An 18,049-nucleotide genomic window follows, 5' to 3' on the forward strand; every position below is an offset into this window, starting at 1 on the left:
TGAACCACATGAACAAGTCCAAAGACTGAGTCCCTGGAGAAGTCAGGAATTATTAAGAATAAGAACAAAAGGTCTGTGAAAAGGGAATACTGCAAAACGAACAAAACCATGGAGTAAGGAATTTAAGAAAAAAAAAAAAAAAAAAACAAACAAAACACAAACACACCCCCACCCCCCCCAAAAAAAAAACCCAAATGAAAGCAAATGAAGATGAAGGAAGGACAAACTGAAAAGGAAATGTTAAAACAAACATACTGGGGCAATGAAGGATACAAAACTATGGCACAGCCTCTCACCCCAACATCCCCTTCTTCAACAAATAAAGATAGCTACTGTGTATCTTAAAACTCTGCTACCTATGGGGAAAAGCATAGTTTTACATATAGGCAAAAACTACCCTTCACAGCTGAGGCTTTATCATGCCCTTCAGACAAAAATATTTGCTTTAAATCAAGGAGGAAAAAGAGTTACTTTAACCTTGGTGTTTCCAAAGACACACAGTCCTGGAAATCCAGCAAAAAAAGCCAGAAGCAAAAATATAACTTCTATACTGACTGCTTACATTGGCTCAAAACTTGAAAAGGAAACAGCAAATTGTATCTATTGTCCGAGTAATTGCAGCTATCCACAAGATAATGATTTGTCCCAACAATTATTAATATGATGATCATTACTAAGTCCTTCATTCTTACATTTTAATAGGCATCAGGTTGGTATCTTTGTGCTTGTATCCTATGTAAAGGCAAGCTGGCTTTCAGGAGTTGTCTGCAAAAGTTTGTGTCCCTAAATTTGAAAGCTTTTAAGACAAAACAATTGTCTCTTTAGAAATACTTGACTTAAAAGAACTAAAAACAAGTAAATGAAACATACAGCAAAATTGCCTAAGTGGAATTCAATAGATGTCTGATGAAAGCCTTCTCCAGACATTTTCCTGCTGTCACAGTTATTCACCATAAATACTTCAGTGCACGACTAAAAAAAAAATTCACACTGACTCTGAACTCTTATTTGCTTGCAGCTTGCCATTAGCAGTACAGTTGCCACTTTCTATTTCATCCCTCAACTTAAAATAATCTGTGATTCTTCCAAAGCGAGCAGGTAAATCGTTTCAGAACGTAAAGGGAAGCAAAAAGCCACATGCCACCCTACCTCCCAAAGATGGAGAGCTGCTGGTAGCCAGGAAGCAATATTAAGATAGGAAACACAAGAAAGCACCTACTTTGCAATCCCTTAAAGCAAATCTGTTACTGGTAGGAAAGTGACACAGCACGATAGTTACAAATAAATGGTACGATAAGCTATTTCCTATTGCCTTCTCTTCAAAGACGCCAGCAGCAGCCTTTATCACTGGTGGAAGTCAATGCAGGATAGACAGCTTGGTCCTCTCTCATGTCTAGCTTACCCACAAGCTAAGCAAAACAGCAATTACATCAACTGAAAGAGCAGAATGCAAGTGTAAGGACTGTGCAAATCAAGTAGCAAACTGAACACTGAAATGTCATACTCTGCTCTGTCAAGTCAGAGGCAAGTTTGATCCGGCCTTGCAGATAAAGACAAAACCAGCAAGATTAACAAAACATTGAAAAAAACAATTAAAAAACTTGGTAAACTTCCTATTACAGCTATGCAAATAGCCACAGACTATGAAAACAAGCATTCCAGGACACCTAGAAAAGTAACACTTTATTACACAGTGCCACAGCAACAGTGGTGTATTTAGAGAGGAATGAGCTATTAATATACAATCTCTCTGATCAAATTTTACCAGGTATAACAGTATCCAAAATCACCTGATCAGAAACTTTCTCCCAGAAATTCAGTTTGGCTGCCCATCCAAAGCATGACTGTGGCCTTACTCTAGAGTACAAAGATCATTTAAAAAAAAAAAAAAACCCAACAAAAACCAAACCTTGTCCAAACCCTGCAATTAAGTATTAACTAGCATCACTGAAAGCGTCAGTCACTCTCACAGACGCTCTTGAGGAAACACAGAGCAGATGACTAGATGTTGATTTCCCTCCTCTTTCAGATCAGGGCTAAGAAAACACTTGAACAGATTTTTCACTCCCATACGTATATGTTTACTTCAGTGACCACATATGGGGGGGAAAAAACCCCTCTAGGTATGGATTTCATTCACATCCATCATCATATACTTCTCTCTCTTTTTCCTTCTGTTTTCATTTGCTCACCAAGCCTGCTATTTTACTGGGACAGTTGGCATTCTCAAGCACATCCTCCCTATATCAATCCATCACATTGAAACACTTGCACATACCTCAAATATAGACAGAAGTTCGTATGAAAATAACCAAAATACAATTTAGATTCCTCGTTTCCCAGGACCTCTCACACAGAGCCAGAGCTCTGGGAACGTCCCATGGCAGTGTGCTTCGGAGACACTGATGCTTAAAATCTGGGATTCCCAAACCTGAAGGTTCTCCCCAAAATGACAGACGTTAGAGAATATGAGCTATCATGGCAACAGGTGACAGCATGTTTCTTTGACAGAAGAGTTTTGGTGCCATACAGACCTGGTGGTTTCTATAGGAATGTCAAACCAAACCACTGCTAGAAATTCTTTGCAATAAATTGCATTTTTCTAGCTAGCACTAGTAACGAAATTAGATTAATTCTTTGTACGAAAGAGATGCTGAAATAAGAAACATATTACATATAATTTTATTTCTAGACACACTTTCTAGGTCATATGCATTAGTTTCCTCATAAACAGTCTAGAGTTTTCCTTTGCTCAGGATTTTGCAACAGGATCCAAAAGTCTTTTCCCAAAGCACACTTAAATGGTACAGTGGGCTTACTCACAATCAATTCTTCTGACGCAGCCATGGCTCAATAGAGATTTACACAAAGAAAAATAAGTATGTACATCTCCACAAATCAACATGGGGCTTTTTACCCCCACGTCAGAAGAAATACCACAAATTGCAATTTGTCTCACAGCATCTCTTCATTAAAGTTCCTGAGCAGCTAAAAAAAACCACCTTGAAGATTGCAAGGTCTCTGTGGAAGTGTAGCAACCTCCTCAGATACGCCTGAACTCTGCTTTTAACAGTGGCCTGCTACTGCCAAATCGTCTACCCTAGAATTAGCTGCAAGCTCCAAGACTGGGATGATGCCGGCTCTGTCCCAAACCCAGTTTTTGGCCCATACTGACCAGCACGGTAGGCAATCACCCCGTTGGTGAACAGCTTCAGCTCAGCTGTAGTAGGACTATACGGCCACCATGTAAGCTCACCTCACAGTCTATGAACCAGCATTCAAGTACCAGCTCTATGTTCACAGAGCGAACAACTGGACTGGTGTGAATCCTTAGGCTACACCACAAGACACTATATATTAAAGAGGATGAAAAGTTGTTTAGGCTTGCCAGAGACAGCGTAGGGTGACCTACGTAGCACTTATTTTATACACCTACAGTATTTGAGAAGTATCTTCTAAAGATGGTGAGAAGTTTACCAATTTAAGCAGAGACAAAAGTGACTCTCTTGATTCCGCAGTTCTCATAAGCACCTGCAGACAGGTGGGAGGGGAAGCAAGGTCACCATAAATTAAGATCATTTTATATTTCTACAGTTTGAAAAGAAAATACTGTATCCATAAAAGAAACCATAACAAAGATTATTTCCTAACCCTGTATTTTTAAAGATATTTTGTCTACTTAGCAGGCATCAGAAGACAAAATTTTCATACAGAAGCAATACCAAATAAAGAAAATTTCTGAAAAGATCGTTATATGTCCAACACAAATTAGTCTTACACTTTTCATGACTTGGCACTCTATCCAAACTTGCAAGGAAAATCTATTACAATCATATAGTCGAAATCTCTTGACATAAGTTAAAATTCAACATTTCCTCACTTCAATCTACTGCTCTTAAAGTGGATTTCTAGTGTTTGGACTCCAGAAGTTCTGGCTCTGATACGGTAGCCTGACTATACAATTACTGTCATTAGTGATGAATGATGTTTATTAAACATTTTTCTACTAAGTTAAGACTTCCATAATACATATAAGAATGACTGCTGACCATTTCTATTCTGGAAAACCACCTCTCAAAAGAGATGGAAAAATGTGGACATCAATGCATTACTATGTACTTGATTCAACATACAACCAAGTACATAGTACTGACTTTCAGAATGTCTGGCAAACTTTAACTCCCAAGATTGTATTTTTAAAATCCTCCATCACATGACAGCAAATTTCATGCAACTGAACAAAGTTCGCAGAGCAGAAAGTTCTTTTAGGAAGCAACTGTGTTAATTTAGCAAGCAAATGTGCTTGCTACACAAAACTGTGAAGAAAGAAAACCCAAACATAGTCAGAGTTCAGATTCAGGAGGGCCAAGAACTAGCAAAAGCTTATTCGATCTGCTTTAATTGGCTGTTTGCATTTCAGACAATGTATCTGGGAAAGTTACAGATGAAATGTGAAGGCAAAAAATTAATCAAAACAAAATAACTTCCAGAATTGTTTCCACACATAATTTCCTTTCAACCTAAAAGTTAACACTGAAGGAAGATGCACAAATTTACAGCCATGTTTAGACACTTATCCCATCGCTGATCACTCAAGTCAGTCTCCTGAATATGTGACTGCAAAGTCAGGTGGCAACCTCACAACATGCTGGAAACACTTCTCTATCCCAGTGTCATGCCGAGGAAAGGAACAGCTAGCTTTAATCTCACCACTACAATGTCTAACAACATAAAAGATTACTGCAACATACAGTTCTTGATGACCAGGTACCTCATTGTCAGCCATACCACCCATACCTGTGATCAAAGTCTTGTCCTATTATGGAAAGGGCTTAACCATGTTCCATTACTCTCAGTAATTCTGACCAGGCTCAAATAACACAGGTCATGTCAGTTCTCTATACCAACAAGGCAAGGCCAGGCCTTTGACTTCTTTGCAATATGCACCCCTGGAGAGGAATTACAGAAGGTGAACAAAAGCCAGAATAGGAGATTATACCTACTTCCTAGCCTTCTATTCCTAAATTTCAACTTGGAATTTACATCATACGCAAATTGTATTTTGCAATATTGTATGTCTGTATATATGCTATATATTCTAGCCTTAAAATTTGCAATATATATTTATGGCACTCTGGCTGCCCTCTTAGAATGGGGTTATTTCGACCCAGCACACAGGAGAGGAGACCAAGCTTTTACTTTCCTACAGTTACCATTCAGACATATCAAATATGCTTCCGCATTCACCATGAAAGGTTTTTCATTTTTTGCATTGTGCAAAGAGAAATTAAGAGTTTCAGATATCAAAAGTAACACTATATGACTCAAACATATTTAACACCTAGAGGCTCAAGGCAATCTGGACTTTGGAAAAAAAAAAAACAAACCACCACACAAACAAAAACCCACCAGATTTCCTTGAAAACAGACTACTTACTTCACAATGCAGTAATAAAGGCTACTGCTAAGAATTACAGGAAAGTGTTCTGAAGTGCACATATCAGGATCTAAATACATGAAACAAAAAGAGTAACTCATCTTGACTTCTCTTTAAAATAAGGATGAAATAATAAAAATTCATTTTGGGGGAGTGGTGGTGTGATTTTTATTTTGTTTGCTTTAATCAACACAGACCTTTTGAGGAGAAGGACAGCTGGCACCATCTGTTTCAGGACAGAATGAAAACTAAAACTCCTTCACTGTACTTACATGTGAGGACTGAGTTCATAAAAGTTTCTGTTTCTGTATTCTTCCACTTTCTCTGGAGTATAAATGGGCAGAGATCTGTAGGGGTTTATTGATATCACCACACTGCCAATGTATGTCTGTTGAAGGAAAACAAAAAAAATTATCGTGGATTTTTTTTTTAACATATTTTGCTGATTATATATTATTCTCCCACTTAATACTTATGCAAAAACAAACAAAAAGCCTAATTGTAGCAACGAATAAATACGTACATATACTCTGAAACACCTTTTAGATCTCCCTCAACAATCACTGTTGCGTACCAAGTAGCTATTTGTACATAAGCAAAAGCCTCTTATGAACATTTTTTAAAAGCAAGCCCAATCGTATATATTTCTGTGACTAATTCAGTTGGGGGAGGGAAAGGAAAAAGGAGACAGATGTTCACAAAGAACCGATTCCATCTGCATGGCAAATGTCACACGAGCTTTGCTGCGGCCCTCAGGCACTCATATGAAACCATGTAAAGGCAGGGCCAGAGTTGGACTGCGCTTCCTCATCCGAGGAGGAGCTTTGCACCATCTCTTCAAAGCCTCGGGCACAGAAGAGCTTCAACAGAGAAGAAACCCACAGGCTAACAGCCTCCGACAGGTTTCTGTCAAAGGAGAGATTTACCATCAGGATTCAAGTCAGTCAAAGTCCTGCCGTGGTTCCTCAGCAGACATGAAGTGTAATTTTTATTTCCAGATTCTAAACATACTTGCCATTACCCTTGGAAGGCAGATGGAGTAATGCATTGTTTTACTCTGTTAGGTCCCATTCACTACCAAGCTGAACGAAGACCGATACTGTACACCATGATTACCTTGTCGGCACATGACACAATTAACTTGCCTTCGTCAAGACTACTGCCAGGCGCCCCGCAACTCCCTATGCCTCCCTCCAGCTGCAAGGGCTGCATTCAAATACACCAGCGTGGTAAAAAAAAAATGCCAAAACCCCATTCCACTCCACCTGCAGATACTGATCAAAGATTAATTAAACCTTAAGTGTTTGGTATCTCTTTCCACAAACACAAAATAAATAACACCTGGTGAAACACAATGTTCCAATAACCAGGGACTCCCTGGGAGGTGTTAAGGCTGTACACAAAAGCCACAGGTTCCCGTTATTTGGATTACATTTGCTAACAACTATGGAAGAAAACCAATGGTTTTTATATAGATCTATAATTTTAAATGGCTTCTTTGCAGCGATGCCTTAGCACCTCGCACTTGCTATTTGTATTTCTGCCCACAACTTTTCTTACAGGGAAGTGCTGTAAAATGCATTTTTAAATGGGAACAGAGGCACAAGGAGCCCGAGTTACTAACCAACAGATTCAGCACAGCATTGAACTACCTCCAGAGCTGCAGGTAAAAATATTAATTGCTGCAACCCCTCCCTATCTAACTTTCATGTTTAAAGCAATTTTCTGCTAAATGCTACCCAAATTGGGGCATAAGCAGAAAGCCAGGAGAGCAAGATTTCCCATTTTCCATACCATGCATATGCACAAGCAAGCTATGAACTCACGTGGCATTTTCTGTCCCATTTAAAACAGAGTTGAACAAACTAGACTGCAGTGATAAAACAAGTAACACAAGGCTTCCAGAGACTCTTGCAGCTCATCCTTGTAGTGTTTACTACCCACAGGAAGAAACAAAAGCAGCCACTGCTGACAATTCGTCACACAACTGCTGCCACGATGAAACACAATACTTCACTGATCAGGCTCAAGACTCACCATTTCTAAACACCACGTACTTTCTCCTCTCCTTTGGAACTGGCCAGAAACCTTCTGCAAAACTTTTCCCCCCAGGGAACCGAGACCAGAATGGACCAAATACCCTAAAACCAGGTTGGTTTCACCTCACATCTTGGCAGCCAGGCTGCAGCTTGAAAGAGGGACAACTCCAATCTGCCTTGCACCACAACCTGGGAGGGAAGCTCCCCCAAAGGCATTCAGATACAGACTGTCAAAAACAATCCCAAAATAATTAAGATTTTTTGCTTTTTTCAAACACACACTGCAGTGTGTGCTTATACACATTTTCTTTAAATAAAAAAAAAAAATGTTCCAGTTTTGTGGTCATCCTCCTCCTAAGGAGAAAAGTATTTTCCATCTATGTCTAATCTCTTTGGCTGAACAAGAAGAAAACACAAAAATTGCCTTTCTAGTGTTTACTTTGCGCTCTCAACACATATGGCTTTGGCAATTTGCAAGCCTACAGATTCTTGGCGAGAGTAACAGACACTCAAGAGTAAGCAGCTTTCTAGTCTTTGTAAGTGCATGGATACCCCAAATAGGGCTCTTTCCTGATAAAACATTAATATGGTAACTTTTTTCCTCCTAAATGTTTAGAATTTGTGAATTCAGCCTGTTGTGAAATCAGTGCTGGAAAGTATCAGCAGGAGAGACAAAGGCCAAATCTTGAAGATTATATTTTGAAACAGGAATTCTTTGGAACTCAATGACTCGCCCATTTCAGCTATTCTTCTACCATAATAGCATACAATTTAACTGCTAAGTTCCTTGAAGTACCCTGAGACCAAAGGTAAAGAAAGATGAGTGAAAGTGAAAACCTTGATTTTTAATTTTGAATACAGGCATTCAAATGAGATTTATTTAGAACCATCTCTCCATAGCTAAGTATTGCTTAGACAATATATTTTGGGAATTCAAGTCAGCTGTTTATTGTCAGACATGAATACAGACTATTTCCTAAAATACCAATATTTCAAAAGGTCAAATAATCATATAGAAACAAAGACATACTCATGTCCATTTTAAACACCACAGCCAAAGCATGCCAAGAAATCATTGGGTTTGCTGCAAAGCTGCTTACAAGAACTAATACATTTCCTCTTCTAAAAATGCCAGTATCTCAAACCTGATGCCTAATAGCTACTTGCTACTGGTGGTCTGTGAGATTCCACATAACAGGGATAAACAGATCCGGAAAATAGCTTTCCCACATAACATCTGCCTTCCCACCAGAACTCTATTATAAACAAACAAAATAAATGGCTTAAATCCTTGAGCAAGCAACAAGCACAGAAACATTCCAGTGCTGAAAGCAGAATGCGCAAGAGTAGTGGGAGACCATATCATGGCACCCCAGGGACTAAAGAGATCCTTCATTTTCCCTGTTTAAGGAAAAAAATGAAACCCCAGAGGAATGGCCTCATGATGATGAACGCACAAAATGCAGTCAGGAGATTTGATTTCTTTCTTGGCTTTGACATGGTGTCCTTATGCAAGTTTGGACAATTCTGCTGCCTCCTCAAGTTTTGCTAACTAGAGACTCTTGATAATACTCCTTCCTCCAAATTTCTACTTTATTGCAATAACTCACAAAGGCAAATTTTGCCTCCTTGACATGTTTGTCCAGAACCCAAACCAAAAGGACTCTCACTTGTCATTTATCAGTGCATCTGTCACGGAGCACGGCAACACTGCAATGGGCTAACGTTTCATCTGTGGAAAAGAGCATTCAAATTTCTATCAGGTCAAATGACAACACATTCTACATTCCCCACCAAAACAACGCATACAACTCATTCCTGTTCAGTAAAGAGTTTGACACCCCAAGCAGGAAGAAAAATCTAAACCACAGTTCAACTGGAAAAGCTGATAATATTTGCTACATATCACTTCTAAGCACTGTTGGAGATGCAATGACCAGGACACTTTGATGTCTGATTTTCTCCCTCTAGGACTGAAAGCCAACATAACCACTTGGGGCAAGATATTACTGCTACTTCAAGCTTATATGCACCTTGCAAGGTGTTCTGTGCCCTTCTAACCCAAGCAGCTTTAAGTCTGGCTTAAGAAGAAGCCTGAAATAGCAAGACAATATGAGGCTTCCATTGCTTGGAAGAAACCTACAGGCAGCAGCCTCTTTCCAGCTAAGGGCTGAAGAAAGCTATTGCTAGAAACTGGCAAACTGCCCAGAATGCCTGTGGACTTCTTTAGCGGAGATGTTGCAAAAACCTTACAGAACGTCCAGCGAAAGGTCCCCAAACACCTCTGCAGCCAGGACGCACAAGCACTGCGGTGAAATCAAATACTCAGGGAGGAGGCAGCACAGGCCAACTCAAGAAGGGGAGCTTTTAGAAGACCACTAGTAGAGCTTATGGGATAATATTTCACACCCTGTCATATAGTATATTAATAAAGCAATTTTTCCTCCTGGCAAAGTTAGTCTTGCGATACCCCAAAGGCCCAGAAGACTGCAGCTGCAGAAGCCAGGGAACATTATCGACACCAGTTGAGGCTGCAGTACAGGAGCTGCAGCGCTGGGGCTATCGTAACAGCCTGCTCCATATCTGTAAAAGCTTTTCTGGATCTGTGGCATCCTTTGCAAAGCAATCTTCTGCAGAGTTTAAAATCATTCAGCATCTACACAGATTTCCTGCAAACCTTCTGGAAGCATACTCTACCTTGCTTTCGTCAGTTCTATTAAAAAAAAACCCACTGCTTCTTACCCGTGGTAGCCTGTAACAGTCCAGAAAAATTGCTGCTGCACACAAGTCACTCCTGCTGTAAAATGCCCAACTGCTAACATAGTCTGCAAGTGTGCTAAATTCCCAGGGTCCCATAAAGTTGCTCTATTTATTTAATTTTTAAACAGTGGAGCACAGAAATAGAAAACAAAGAAATTCTAGTAATGTAAGATTGCTAGTGTGGATACTAACTCTTCCATTTATGTAGACCAATTTTAATACTCTAGATATGCATAATGCACATTTCTTTAATATTGATTATGCTCAAATGTTCTGGGTTTCTATGACTTCGAAGAGTTTCAGATCATGCCACTAAAACAATTCCTTGAAATGAGACACTAAAGATCAAAGAGAAGTGTGACTAGATTTTATTGGAACAAATCCAGAACCAAGGCTTGGGCAGCACTGTTTTCTTTGCAGGGGGGAGGGCTGTGTTTTGGTTTTGTGGGGTTTTTTTAATGTGACATATGCAAAAGTGTATTTCTAATATAATACTCATTTTCTTTTGTATTTGCCTGAACTACTGCAGCTCTAGATCTTGCCAGCTCATAAGCATATGTGCTGCTGCATGGTCAGAAAAACTGAGGCCAAAAAGATAGCAGACACGGAGGAAGCCCGTACTTACATGTTCTCAGTTTTCTGAACGGTCTCAAATTCAAACAGAACCTGGCAAATTTAATACTGCAATGTTACTCCATAATGAAGTTTCTCATTTTAATAAACATTAGCAACCAGATCAGTACCTTGTTAAAATCTGTTATTTGAACAAGCACGTTGTGTGCTCAGATTTGTTTTTCATTGTGGTTGGCCACATTAAAATAGCTAAAGGCACTCTGCTTCTGCTCTATTGTGTTTTTTCAGGTTGGAAACACTCGCAAAGTTGCAAGACACTGTTTGAAAAGAATAAGGAAAAGAGTCACATCAAGACTAAAAGCAAAACCACCGTAGACCGTTACTATTTCCAGGGCTTTGATTTACTATATTACTGTGTATCGCAAGGTAGGTATTTGTGGTGTTTGGTGGAGAGGGATGGGTTGGGTACCTGAAAAAGACAAACAAACATCTCATCTTGTAACACTCCAGGTTTTGCCTGTGCTGTTTCATGACAGCACATACAAAATAAACTCTACCTGTGATCCAAGCCGTGCAGCTGCACTTTGCATTGAGCCAACGCTGGGCTAGTGCTCCTCATGCTTCAGTGAGCTGGGAGCGTGAGCAGAGCCTCTGGGTATCATCTGCAAGCGACTACACAGGCACAATACAATCCCAGGATCCCAGAGACCAATGATCAAAGTGGAAAGAACAGGAACTAACGATGTTTCCTCAAACAGGAGCTTCTGTGTTGATTTTCTCACATCTAGTAAGGGTTGGACTCTCACAGCATCATACGTCACTAATCCTTAGTTAGGAAAAGAAACTTCTGTGCTTTGACTCCTATCACTAGTATTTCCCAGCAAATGCAGCATCTCTACAGAGCTCTGGATCAGCTCTAAAGAGGTTACAATAATCAGGGAGTTGCTACAGATGAGAAAGCCTGTTTCCACTCCCCTCACTGGAAGGGACACCAGTGCTAAAAATTTACTTTTCCAAAAGCTAATCTGCAGTAAACTGGAAATGCAAACCAGACTCTCATTCTTTCTGTCTCTCTCTCCCCAAAAAAAAAGAAACCTCTCCTTCTCCTTGATACTATTTTTCACTGCAGTTTGGATGGAGTCCTTTCTAATTATGTTTGTATGAGTGAAGAAATATAATACTGGATTTCTGAACAAACACAGACTATTCCCCATGATGATTAAAACTCTCTTGCACAAGACCACTCTCCCAGACATAGCATTTTAGCCCCAGAAATATAGTGGACAAAGTCTGTGTGTTGTAATAGAACAAAAACCAACCCTCGTAAGCTATTATATGTGCTTAATGCAGTTATTAATCACAATAGACAGCCTTGTAAAGCCTGGACAGGACAGTAAAGACTGTAAAGAAAACTACATAGAGGAGCACTGGATGAGTTCCTGAAATTGGGAAGGGGTGGGGAGGGGAGAAAATCAAGGAAAAGAAGAAACTGAGGCAACAGTATACACAGTTCAAGCAAGACTATCTTTCTGCTAGAGGAGACAAAATTCAGCATTAGTATGTATCACAGTCCTGTACCAAATACATTGATGGCTGATATAATGACTCAAGAAACAAAGGTCAAATAGGTAACACAAAGGCTGAAGCATACATCTACATCCCAAAGCAAAGTCATGACACAGGCAATCTGCGTCAAAGAGGATAACAACACTGCTAAAATATTCTTCAATAGGGGCTTGATCCTACAAGCCACTGTGCAAACAGTAGCAGTCTGAACAAGCCATGGGTAACCCACACAGGCCAGGATCAAGCCCTTAATCGTACTGCAACCTGTTTTAGATCCGAGCCCCAAAGAAAAAGCGGGATCACTTGCCAGAGAAAGACACTCACACGGCAAGTTGAAGCGAGTACGTGAAGGGGACGCATGTACACAGATCATCAGGTTTCTCTTGTGAGTTTCTCGAGGGCACAGAAATCTCTCCGCTGCTCGGTGAATATTGCTGCTAACCTCACGATCATTATGACAGACTCTAATGTTATTATTAATGAAGCAGATTAATCATTTCGGCCATCTGCCTCTCTGACTACATTGGGATGTCTTTATACAAACAGACAGAATTCCTATATAGGATGCAATTATAGACAAAACCTATAAAGTAAGCGATGAGGAAGTCAATCCAAAACAGACACAAGAAATTTTAAAGACAGCATTTAAATACCCCAGAACGTCAGCGCTTGCTCGCTTTTCAAAAGATAAAGACTTGTTTTCATAAGCAAACAGTAGCTGGAGATTGGATAGTGCCTGTGCCAAGAAACCATTGGTGAAAACATTAGCAAGAGCACTCATTCAAAAATGTTTCACTATTTCTGTACGAATAAAACATGGTGGGGGGATGCCTACTGCCATGCTGCAGCCAAGGCTAATCTATGTTCTTCAGGGTGAAAACCATGTTTTTACAGTACTTGGATGCTTTTGCTTCCATTTCTTTTATTTGCCAATCTTTCAGTAATCTTCCTTTCGTGTTTTTATTTCAGATAACATGCACTGGAACCACTACTACATGCCCAAAATCTCATTATCACCTTAGTGAAGAAACACACAGCATTTTGGGGCAGAGCCAACACTGCAACAGTCCCTGGGGGCCCTACGGAAGGCATTTCCTACACCACCTCCTCTCTTTCTTCAAAGTGTCACATCAGAGGCAAAAAAGAAAGTGCGTAGGGAAGGAGAAGACCGCCTACATGCAGCCCACAACATGCATACAATTTTCTGTGATCCTTATGAATGTTTTCTTACTCCTTTATGCAGATATTGCATACAGCCCTACAAACAAATGCCTCAAACGCTATGCTCAGCATTGTGGGAGCCGTACAAAAAGGAAAGGAAACAAAGCACTGCTTGAGGTAACTCTCCTCCCACGAAGCACTTCAAGGTAAAAAGCAGCCAACCTGCTGCCTGCAAAAATCTTTACTCCTGACTCTGGGCAAGTTATAAAATTTGTTTTACCAGAGCAGGCTGGTGTGAAGGGCTAGAGGACCAACAGGATTTGCATTTAGATAACAAGCAAAGCAACATTTACAGGGAGGCAGAATACTTCTTAGACCACAAGCTATCACGGGAAAAGATGTGCCTTGGGCACACAAACCCTTCTTCACATCTGAAGGAGAAGCAGCAGGCTTCAAGGTCCTAGCCTGTGGCAGCTGCAACAATATTATTACTACAACTGAGTAGCTTTCCTCAAAGAGGCAAACTGTTGAGGCACTGATGGGAAAATTGCTCAAACCGACGCAGGCATCCCCCGAGGGAGGAAGAGAAGGAGATCGGAGGAAACTCGGGTCCCCTGGGCTCCCATCACAGGCGGATGGATGGCTGCTCCGCTCTGGCTCTCAAACCACCCTGCCTTTAAGAAAAGGCTCAGTCACCACACCTGCCACTCCTCAAACTCCCAAAGGAAGACCAAGCAGTCCAGGCTGGACTGGCTGGATAAACGCAGGTAACTACATCAGGGTACAAGAGAGCAGTGCTGGGTCTGGCAGGGGGATACGCTCCTCTGCATGTTGCTGCAGGAGCAGCAAAGGCACAGACCTGCTACTCACAGGCAAGCACGCAGCTAGGATGTACCCTGAAACCAAAGGGGACAACAACTCTCTTCAAAACCTAGCAAAGGACTCCATCTGGTCTCAAAAACAACATATTAAAGACCAACATGATCATGCTGACATCAGAAGGTAATGAAATTGAGAATAAAATTGAACTTCAACAATCACTCTCTTATATTACAATTCAAGTTTTCCCAGCAAGCTGCACTTACATTTCCCAATACCACAAAACTCTGTTCTTCACAACAGCAACACAGTTATACAGAGGGATGGTCACCCAATGTCGATGATGTCGATGCAGACCAAGACAACTGGTCTCATTCACATAATTCTGTCCCCCACCCTCTTCTTCCAAATGTAGCATCTGGAATACCAGGTATGAGTGCAGCAGGAACAAAGCCACTGTGCTTGACAGCCATTCAGTAAACTCTACATACTGTAAGGTAGCTGAAAAGGAGGCGAATCGATAATCCAGACATAGTGGATTAAAGTCAAGCCAGAAATAAAAAGGCTACCCCTAAAATATTAAAACAATAGAGATCAACAGGAAGCAGCTCAATCTGTGAAACAAGCACACTGCAATACCCATGCCACCAGAAGGCAGCCACAAGGATGCTACCTCAAACAGCTAACACTGAGTTATTACACTGGAATGCCAAACATTTAATGTTTCAGTGATAAAACAATGTACTCAGTACCATAAGATTGTTCCTGCCCAAAGCAGCCCACAAACTCCACGCACAGAATATACAAATTAAATGCTGACATCAGAGAAAGATCCTGTTTTCTTGTAAGAACAAAAAGCAAACAAACATTTTGTTGTAAGGAACAAAATGTTGACCTCTGCAAATTTGGGAAGACTTCAAGAAACAACATAACTGCAGGGAAGAATGTGCAGGGCAGCAGAATAAAGCCGTATCTGGCCTCTGGAGGCTGACTCCCGTAAGCCCACGCAGCTCCGCTCCCCTCCAGACTCCTCACACCTCCCTTGTCGCTTCCACATGTCTCACAAAGTGCCAAACCCAGTACAAAAATGTTTCAGACCAATACATATACTACAATGGTCCCCAAATCTCTACCATTCATGAGTCACTGTAAATACACATACAGATGCCCCTCTCTCATTTGTCAACATCCCAAAATATAAAGGAAAAATAATTGCTGAGCTAGATTGGCTGAGCATATTTCAGCCAATTTAAAAAAAGTTCAGGAACAGAGTTCAACAGAATGAGTCAAAATTCATCAGTCCCATGCAAACTGAATTTTATGAATGTATTTGAAGTTTTCCATGCGTTCTCTAGGTCACACACCTTAACCGCACAAGCGGTTCCCTGGAACCTTCAAATAACCAATATCGTGGTTTTTTCTGCTTGCTAACTGCCTTGCACATGAGCCACATTTTACTCTGTGAAGTTAAATAAAAACTCTCATAGGCTTTTGTTACTGATATTTACAGAAAACTTCTGCAAAAAAGCCATGCAAGTTTTATCAATATAAAGTTTAAGAGTTGCAAAAAGAATATAATAAACAATTACAGCTTTCTAGTGAGATTTTTCTTGGTCAGACATGCCCCAGACATTTCCAGACATGACTAAACTCCAAGATTCCCACTCCCAATTAACACATGCATGTTACCCAATGAGCCCTTCCCCCCCAAAGCCACTCAGCACGAGATTACTGCAGAATCTGATGGTCTTTAGTAGAATATTTGGCCTAACTCCAGCTCCACCAGCCTTCATGCTTATTTTTATAGGCACAGCCTCCAGCTTTGCGCTCTGGTATGCAACCCAACACCCAAGTCCATTAAACTTTCCATCAAATACACATAAAATTGAACAACAGGTAATCAAGCTGTAGTCTGTTCTCTAACTGTTAGGAGTACACTTCCTGCCCTGTTTGCACCATGGCATGAAACTTAGCTAATTTTCTTCAAGGCTTACAGTGACCATAACCAGGACGGTACAAGAGGACCATCAGGATATCCAAATCCAAATGCTCTTGCAAGGAGAGTGCTTAAGAAGAGCTGGAATTTCAAAGGGGTAAATGGAGCTGGCACTAGGATCTCCATCATCAAACACTCGGTGTCAAACATAACTACTGTGAAAGAGACTAGAAAAGACAAAACTTCTATTCTCTTCCAGTGGAATGAGCCCATTTGTCTTGTCATCTTTGGCTACGGGGAGACATTTGGCACTGTTCACTGACGGCTTGATCTCTCACATTTCATAGAATGGTTTGGGTTGGAAGGGACCTTTAAAGGCCACCTAGTCCAATCCCCTGCAATGAGCAAGGACATCTTCAACTCAATCAGGTTGCTCAGAGCCCCATCCAGCCTAGCCTTGAATATTTCCAGGGATGGGGCATCAACCACCTCTCTGGGCAACCTGTGCCAGTGTTTCACCACCCTCATCATAAAAAAATTTCTTCCTTGCATTTAGTCTGAATCTACCCTCTTTTAGTTTAAAACCATTACCCCTTGTCCTATCACAACAGGTCCTGCTAAAAAGTTTGTCCCCATCTTTCTTACAAGCCCCCTTTGTTGGCTTACCTATCAAGACTGGCTAACACAATTATGCAACATCTGGCCAACTTTAAAGCATTTTCAAAGCTATCCATGTTACAGGTCTCACTCCTCACAACAAACCCTTTTGAAAGTTGTAACTGCAATTCTGTTTTAAAACTAACATATGTCGCACAGACACAGCCGTCAGTCTACAGGAAACTGCTTCAAAACTAATGTTGAGTAAGCCCTGGTTTACTGCTGTAGAAACATTTCAATCCATTCACACGGCTTCAGTTTGACTTAGTTTTTTAAACTTGGACACAGCTCTTGGTAATGCCTACAATGAAGCACTGACATGAGGGCTGAACTTAACCCCATAACTGAGCCATGAAAGGACAAATCCATTCCTACTGCCCTCTGAAAGGATCCCAAGAGGTCAGCTTGTGTACGTAGCTTGTTAGAGCTGAAGAAATCTGCAGTCTTTGTTAAGCACCAACAGTAGCTCTTTAATAGTCCAATCTGGTTTCCCCAGGATAGCATGCAAACTACAGATTTTACATGGCAAAACAAACATTACTTCCAGATGTAACAAAGGCTTCATTGTGCTTATCTGAGTCTAAACACAGAAATGCAAAGCGTAGTTTTCACGAGCGAAGTTTGGGGAGAGGAGAGTTGGTGGCAATGAGAAGGGAGAGAAGAGATTCCATTTGAAAATCAGCGTGGTGTTACCCTGAGCACTATTCCAACTGTTACTGTTTCAAAAGTTTTCTAAAATACGCAACAGTGGCATGAAATTTGCAGGGCAGCACAACTCAATGGATATGGAAGGGATAAAATATTCCTCAAGTGATTTGGTAAATAAAGCTATGCAGCATCACAAACTAAGTGACTTGTATACTTGGTAGCAGCATGTGGCACAGACATAAACACATAAACATAAACACCACTGATGTAGTGAATGTTTCAATGCTTGCAAAGCTCTGCAATGTTTTTCCTTCATAGTGTGGATTTACTAACAGTACTTGTAAGACCTTAAAAAAAAAATAAAAATCACATGATCAAACAAACCTGGAGATAAAAAGGGTAAATGCTAGTGCAATCAACTACAAGGAAATGGGGGGGGGGGGGGGAAAAATA

The 18,049-nt window shown here is 40.6% G+C and overlaps 1 protein-coding gene across 2 annotated transcripts in view; it reads right to left on the reverse strand.

Moving 5' to 3' along the window:
• MYO1B (myosin IB) overlaps nucleotides 1–18,049 on the reverse strand; it is a 94,839-nt gene that overhangs the window by 74,378 nt on the left and 2,412 nt on the right. For both annotated transcript variants that reach the window (XM_009701228.1, XM_009701226.1), the window contains exon 2: nucleotides 5,710–5,825. In XM_009701228.1, coding sequence (XP_009699530.1) covers nucleotides 5,710–5,825 — 116 coding nt within the window. The remainder of the gene's footprint in view (nucleotides 1–5,709; nucleotides 5,826–18,049) is intronic.

This window comes from Cariama cristata, unplaced genomic scaffold, assembly GCF_000690535.1.
Source record: "Cariama cristata isolate BGI_N322 unplaced genomic scaffold, ASM69053v1 scaffold13585, whole genome shotgun sequence".
Taxonomy (NCBI): Eukaryota; Metazoa; Chordata; class Aves; order Cariamiformes; family Cariamidae; genus Cariama; species Cariama cristata.